Consider the following 8,078-nt stretch of genomic DNA (forward strand, 5'->3'; position numbering starts at 1 on the left):
CTTTGCCTCGGCGTCTTCAGCCTTCTTCTTCAGAACTGTTATTTCGGCGTCTTTAGCGCCCTCAAGCTGTGCCATCTCCCACAAATATTTGTCCTTCACTTCGGTAACAGCTCGCCGTTTATCACTGTCAGCCGAGGCAACTAGTCCGGTTCGACGAGTTACCTCGGCCTCCAGCTCGGCCATCCTTTGTTGAGAACGTGTTAGTTCGGCAGTCTTGGCTTCGGCTTCCGCCATCGCTTGTCTCGTTGTTTTCCGGAGCTCCAGTACTTTTTTATGTGCAATATTGTTCTTCTGAATAGCCTGCAAAAGAGTGGTAACTCTCTTTAGCCAGACTAACAGTTGGGAAAAGTTAGACAAAGAAGGGAGAGCCACTTACCAGGATCATTGATTTCGTTGATGACCGGATGGCCTTCAGCTCGGTGTTTAGTTGCTTGTTGTGGTGCTCCATATCTTTTGGAAGGCAAACACTCTTGGCTAGATTGAAAGCCATCAAGTGATCCTTCTCAGCAATGACCGAGTCAGTTTCCTGGATATCTCGGTTTTGAAAGGTGAGAATTGGAGCCCATTTGGAGGAGTCAGCCCGGTCAGATTGCTCCGGTTAAAGGCTGGGTTGAGGGCTCGGTGGAAGGATGGGCTCGTCTTCGTCGACTAGGCATTGCTCGGTTTGGCTAGTCCGGGCACGCTTGTTCGCCCGAGATGAGGAAGGCTGCTGCGACGGAAGGGCTACCACGGTCTCAGTCATTTGGCTTGGTGGCGGTACTTCGGATCTATTGGTCTCGGTCAAGAGGGCCCAGACTCTGTTTCTTTTGGCCATTTCCTCTTCAGCAGTTAGTGGGATCAGTTTGATTTCTGGCAAGGTTGGGTCCGGTTCTGGGGCCTCCTCTAGCAAAAAGTCAGTCACTCTCGCTTTTCGGCGGCCGCTGTATCTGTAGGTCGGCTCGAACTTCAGTAGCTTAGCCCAACTACGTTCTGGATATCGTAGTGCGGCGCGCAAAGTCGCTAGATTTGGGTAACTGTATAGAGAATGAAGATGGACAGAATCTGCGAAAAAAGACAACTGTTAGTTCGGCTGAAAAATTGAAAAACCGAAATACAGTAAAGCACGCAAGAAAACCGAAGTAAATATACCGGGTTCTCCTTTTTTCCAGTTTATACGTCGGCCAGGAATCTGGGCTTGGTGATCCTCAAAGTTCCCAGACACCCAGAAAAAATCGTCATCATTTAAGTCTTTATCCGGTGTATATTTTATTATCTTCTCTCGACGACGGCGTATTCTTAAATAGTAGACCCACCCATCTTCTTTTGAACCAAGGGAGTATTGGTGGAAGATTTCACCCAGACCGAGGTTCAAACCGGCTTGGTGGTTTAGTTCGGCTATTCCCATTATGATACGGTATGAATTGGTGGATAGTTGGGTTGGGCATAGTCTGGTTTGCCTAAGAAACTCACATGATAGGACCTTCACCTTCACATGATAGTTGGGTTGGGCATAGTCTGGTTTAGTTCGGCTATTCCCATCTTAGTCCGGTTTCAATTATGGACAAAAGGGTGAAGGGGACAAAACCTTCATTTCCCTAGGGTATGACATCTTTTTCGGCCAAAATCAAGTGGACGTCATCGGGTATATTGTAATCTTTTCGGAATTCGGCTAGACCACCTGGCGTCTCAACTAGATACCTATACTTCCCCATTTATTGTATAATTTACGAATAACTTAGTTCGGTCCAAAAATTGTACTCAGTAGCACGGTTGAGCGCGCAGAGGAGTGTCTGGGCAACCTAAGTCTGCAAAGTAGAAAACAAAGGGATTAAGCACAGATCATTGGACCGTGCTACAAAATAAAAGTAAAAAATAGAGCCCTACTTCGGCTATGTGGATGCTACAGGTTCTACCTCGGTTTCTGCAAGAACATTGGTAGCTCGGTTTGAGTAGGGCTTTTGTTAATTCGGGCTTGGCAAGCGTCTAGGTATCTCGGTTATGGAAACGATTCTGTTTGACCGGTTGATCGTCTAGGGGCAGCTTTCTAAGGTCCATCTAAAAAGCTAAGAAAGCTGGTTTAGCCCCAAAGGCCTAGATCGGTTAGAGTTCAGGTATCTCAGTATGCTAAGTGCAAACCTAGTTCGGTTGGTTACTTCGGCTAAGGTTTATCAAGAAGTGGTTTGACTTATTCAAAGCTACTGGTGTAAGTATGAAGTGTTAGTCCGGTTGTAAGCTAACTAGACTTTTACCTAGCTTAAACAGTATCCTAGTTCGGTTGCATCATGATTCTGGATCAAAAGCTAGTTTTCTACAGGATATTTCATATACTCATGTGTTCTACTGTTAAAGTTTTTTTCATAAGAGTACAAAGCAAAGCAAAAGGGAAAAATGTGTTTGCAAAAAGCACAGAAAATAAAACACATAGAACAAATATGAAAACAAACAGAGCAAGAAAGAGGGATTTGCTTACCAGGTTGAAGTAGAGGACCTAGAAATGGATGCAACGGCAGTAAAAGACGAACGCAAAGCAAGCTTCAGAGTTGCAAAAGTTGGGAGGCAATAGAGGCTCAGAGAGAAAGAAGCTGTAAAGTGTACCAGGATGAGAAGTTTGTTTTGTGAAAAGGACGAAAGGGGAAAAGGGCGGGACTGTTCAAATTTCACGAAGTACGAAGAACGGCGTGACAGCCGTCTTCAGTCAATCAGTGCATGCCACGTGTCCTGGAAAGGAGGAACGATTCAGTTGCTGTGATTGAAGAGACGTTTTGACCGGACAAGCAGAGCCCGGTGTAAAATTAGCTCGGCTGAAAGGCTTAAGAGTTTTAGCTCGGCTGGAAAGGCTAAAGGGTTTTTTAGCTCGGCTGGAAAGGCTTAAAAACTTCAGCTTGGCTGATAGACAGGTAATCCCTATCATGCTGTGCAGATGGAATTAAGGGGCAATTGAGAGGGTAATTTTTGTGAAAATTGGGCCGAGCTAGGAGATGGTCATTATGGCCCATAGTACGAAGGGCTGGGTAAAAAGGCCGTAAAATTACTTCGGCCCAGGAGAGGTAAAAAATTACTCCGGCCCGGGAGAAATGTAAAGTTACTCCGGTCCGAAAGTGACTTTGAGTTAAGCCGGTCTCAGAGTTAGTCCAGTCATAACGTATTGTGGTTAGAACGGTCAGAACCTTGCTACTCGGTAGCTCGGTCTAAACACACCATGGTTTGTACATGAGAACGCCGAGATAAGGAGGAGTAAAAGGAAAAACCGAACTAAGGATAGTTCGGCCTACTCTGCGGCTCAGCATAGCCATGATTACTTCGGTCATGTTGGAGTTCGGCCATGGTAAAAACCATCTCACTTGGTTTAAGCAGTGAGGGGGGTGTTAAAGGATAAGCATTATCTCTCAGGAGTATGAATCCTAGGAGGACTCTGCATGGAGGAGTAGAAGTCCTACTAGGATTGTGCCACACGAAACCTATAAAAGCTCACAAACATCACCTTTGGAGAGGTAACACACAACTTTGTTTTCTGAATACACAGAGCTTTGTCTATTTGTCAAGCTTGCTGACTTAGGCATCGGAGAGGTTTCCGACACACACCCGCCGGCTAGCTCACGTTTGTGTTTTCAGGTGATAAAGCAACGTCGTACGGAGGAGCGCAGACTTGATCAACAGGATTATACGAGAAAGTTTATTTCTTTCCCATACAATTATTGTAGATGGATATGTATGTATTGTATAATTTTATTTGTTTTGTATTATTTATATTCAAATACAATGTATATATTACATTATAATTAAGTAGGAGTGTAAACGGTTCGGTTCAATCGGTGTTAAGATTATATTTAGTACTAAACCGATGCTTTCGATTTTTATGATTTAGAAATCGATACAAACTGTATATTATGGTTCAGTTTTTTCAGTTTTGTCGGTTTGATGTAGAAGAATAATTTACATGAAATTTTAAAAGGGTTCATAATAAATTATAGAATTTTACATTGAAAATAACTGGAAAAAAAAATATGAAAATTGCTCGATAAATGTTTTTCTTTCTAATTTTTATCACAAAAGTGTATTATATTAATTACTTTTCATATAATGTTCAAGAAATTATAATATAAAAATATTTAAATATAATATTCGGTCGGTTCGATTTGTATCGGTATCAAAAATTTCAAAATCAAAACAGACCGAATGTTGTGAAAAACAGACCGAAAACTAAAATTTCGATCGATTTCAATTGATCGGCTCAGTTTTATCGATTTTTCTTTCATCCCTACTTATATGCGACAAATGCAATGGGTGATAGATTGTACAAATTTAAGCAAAATAAATGATACCAATGCCACCATTTTTGCATATCAAACTCTATTTTATAAGAGATGGAACTCACAACTCCACGTTACAAAATAGTACTACACAATTAGTAAGCCAAAAATATTGGTTTGTATTGTATTATAGGCCTATTTTAAAAAGTTGGTTAAAAGTCACTTCTTAACTTTTAACCCATTTCTCTCTCTCACAAAAAAGTCAAAAAACAACTTTTAAACATTTTTTTCAAAACACCCCATAATTTGATGGGTCCGCATTTCTATTTTGTAAAGTGGAAAGCTAACACTATCAAATATCAATCGCGATTCGTAGCTCGAAAGAGTGTGGCCCGAGAGTGGCTCGAAACCAAAACGACATCGTTTTGGTTTTTTTTTTTTTTTTTTTTTTCCTTCGAGTTTTTCTAAAGATGAAGAAGAAAAAGAGAAGAAGAAAAAGGGTCTGCTACGCTGCTGGGTTCATCAACATCAACAAAATGAAAATAAAAATTTGTTGATCAACATCAACAAATTTTTTTTTGAACAAATTTTTTTTTGTTCATCAACATTAACAAGACCTGGGTCTGCAGATCCAAATCAACATCATCAACATCTTCATCAACAAATTGCAACAACATCATCATCATCTTCAATATCATCATCATCTTCATCAACAAAAAAAAAAAAAAAAAATTCCCTAGATTTATCAACAAATTGCAACACACATCATCATCATCTTCAACATCATCATCATCTTCATCAACAAAAAAAAATAAAAATTCCCTGGGTCTGCAGATCCAGATCAACATCATCAACAAATTGCAACAACATCATCATCATCATCTTCATCAATAATTAATCCAGACAACATCATCAATTTTGATGTGTGTTGTTGATCTGGATCTTCATCAATAATTAATCTGGATCTGCAGACAACATCTTCATCATCTTCAGAAGCCATGATCGGTATAGTGAGGCTAGCTTTCCCTCTCTCTCTTCTCTCTTCTCTCTTCTCTCTCTTTCTCTCACTCTCTCTCTTCCTTCCTCCCCTGTTTCAGATATAAAAGAGGAAGAAGAAAAAAAAAAAAACAGAGCAAAACAACGTCGTTTTACAATTCGGGGCAATCGAGCCACGATAAAATCAAGCTACCAAGCTTTATTGACCAAATATTAGTAAATTGATGATTACGAATGACATGCATAGGTTTGTTGAATCTTGATTAAACTCGAATATGTGTCAATCTCAAAGTTTATATCATGATTTAAGGTGGAATTTGTAAGGAGAAAGTAAAAGTTTTAAATCTGTTCTCAAATTAATAATTCAAACACAATTTTAAAAAAAAAATAAAAAAAAAAATTATATTCATATATAAAATTCACACAAAAAACTTGATAAGAATGATATGATAATGTCATTATTGTAAATAAATTTATTTTCAATGATGTTTTGTTTTGAAATAAAAATCCATAATGAGTCACATTATTATATATAAAAATTATGTATAAATTTTTATTTTTTATTTTTTATTTCTGTAGCTTACTCATAGTAGAGTTATACACATTTGAAACCCCTAAATTCACCTACAACGATGTGGTAAAGAAGTAGAACTCTACATGAGTGTGTGATAGATCAAAAATTAACGCTCATCATTCTACATTATTATGATTGAAATTATAGGAATTTTATTAGTCGTAAACATTTTCCATTCTTAGATGACTAAGATTCGTTCAAAAAAAAATGACCAAGACATAAGCCTTCATAATGGGCTGGGTTGGCCCGACGGACCCCAAAATTTCAGGCTCAACCCAGTCCAAGCAGAAAAGGTCAACGGGCCAGACTATTCTCAGGTCTGGGCCAACTTGTCCCACTATAGGCATTTCGATGAAGCTTAACTAGACATCTCATATTTGCAGCGGATTTTGTGATTTCATTTTCTGTTGAACGAAACAAGCTTGCATTGTCTTTGATCTCAAAGAAAAACACATAATGTCTCTAAACACATCAATTAAATCATCGCATTTTTCACTCCTTACACAATATAGTAATACAATGATTTAGTTGGTGTCCCAAATCGGACTTATTAATAAATAAATAAAATAAAATAAAGAAGAAATGTAGCTGTTTTTTATTATTATTTTTAATAAAAAAAATTTAGAGTTTGACCCTTTATAACAAATAAATCATGAATTTTAAATTTTATCAATTTAAAGCATAATATTTTGATTTGTTTTTAATCTAAATCATTTGTCTATTTTTGTTTATTAAAAATCGACCAAAAATAGTATTTTAGTCATTAAACTCAACGAAAATAGATTTTTAGACATTTTTCATTGAGTTTAAATTTAATAACTAAAATATTCATTTTTCTGTCAATTTTACTTATCGGAAATAGACAAATGGTTCAGATCAAAACAAATAAAAAAATTAGGATTTAAACAGATAAAATTTAAAAATTAAGATTTATTTTGTTACAAGAGCCCTTTTTTTTTGTAATTTTTCCAAAAAAAAAAAAAAGAGGAAGTACAGCTGCAATCTCAACATTTCTTTTGTTGGGCCCACAGTGTAAGCCCAACAACATTCATTCCCGATCCTAGAGACCAAACCCAAAAGAACCCATTATTCAAACCCAGGCCCAGTACCTAAACCTCATCATCAACACAACACTCGATCGAAGGAAGATATTACGGTTTACCCTTGAAAAAAACCCCGCTACCGAAAACCGCAAACCCGACCGCATGACCCAAAACCGCCGCCAGAAAAACGCCGCCGTTGTAGGACATGACAGCGAGCATCACCAAGTACGCAATGGCCCCGCGAATCGTGTGGACCCCAGTCTGGAAGAACCCTGCTGCGACCCGGTTTGCGCCTGGCTTGATCAAGTTGCATTGAGAGAGCCACTCGACGATCACGGCTAGAGCGAAGACGAAGATCAGGGCTAAAGCGTACATGGCGGTGCTGTTTCCGGGCCAACCCGTGAAGAGGACCTGGACTCGCTTGCCCCAGTAGAACGTCATGTGCATCAGCGTGGTTTTGTGGTGGGGGTGGGTGGCGTTGAACCATGACGGTGGCGGCGGAGCCCCGCCCATGTTGTGGTGGTTTGTTTCCATGTTGGTGGTGGTTGTGGGTGGGTGGTTGTTGTGACTTGGATTGAATGATTACAACGAGAATTTAATGATCACGAGAGTTAAGAGGTGGAGATTCTCACTTGCCTTTTGTTGCTTTGGCTTCACGCTCGAGACTAGCGAGTCTATTACACGCTTTATGTTTATTTAGGCCAAGTTTGCCATGATTGAAAAAAGATAAAAAGTCAAAAAGTCACTATCCTATTTAAGTCACATCATCTTATTTAAGTCACATCACATCTCTAATACATCACGTCAAACCCAACTCATATTTCATAAAAAGTCAAAAAGTACACTTATTTAGTCTTCCCAAACTAGGCCTTAATTTTATTTATTTATCTATGAGGCTGCTCATCTCCGGTCAAACTAGACTTGTAGGGTGTGTTTGGTAACGTTTATGTTTTCAGTTTATATTTATAAAAATTTTATAAACTGATTTTTGTTTATTTTTAGAAAAATATAAACTACAAATGCGTTTGGTAATTAACAAAATGTTTAAAAAAATTAAAAAATATAAAAAAAAAGTGAGAAATGACAAGTGGCGGCGGAAGACGGCGGTGGAAAGTGGTGACGGTGGGTGGTGGTGGTGGTGGGTGGGTGGGTGGGTGGCGGTGATGGGTGGTAGCGAGTGGGTGATGGCGGGTGGTGGGTGGTGATGACAGGTGGGTAGCGGATGGCGGGTGGTGG

The 8,078-nt window shown here is 39.0% G+C and overlaps 1 protein-coding gene across 1 annotated transcript; it reads right to left on the minus strand.

The window, feature by feature from the left end:
• Positions 1-6,950: 6,950 nt before the first annotated feature.
• On the minus strand, positions 6,951-7,376 carry LOC114285310 (copper transporter 6). Its single transcript, XM_028228358.2, has one exon. It carries the CDS (start codon positions 7,374-7,376, stop codon positions 6,951-6,953), a length of 426 nt encoding a protein of 141 aa, XP_028084159.2.
• Positions 7,377-8,078: the final 702 nt, after the last annotated feature.

This window comes from Camellia sinensis, chromosome 10, assembly GCF_055761805.1.
Source record: "Camellia sinensis isolate YWXY chromosome 10, ASM5576180v1, whole genome shotgun sequence".
Lineage (NCBI taxonomy): Eukaryota > Viridiplantae > Streptophyta > Magnoliopsida > Ericales > Theaceae > Camellia > Camellia sinensis.

Coding starts and splice junctions, on each gene's coding strand:
- LOC114285310 (XM_028228358.2), bottom strand. CDS start 7,376: ATGGAAACAAACCACCACAACATGGGCGGGGCTCCGCCGCCACCGTCA.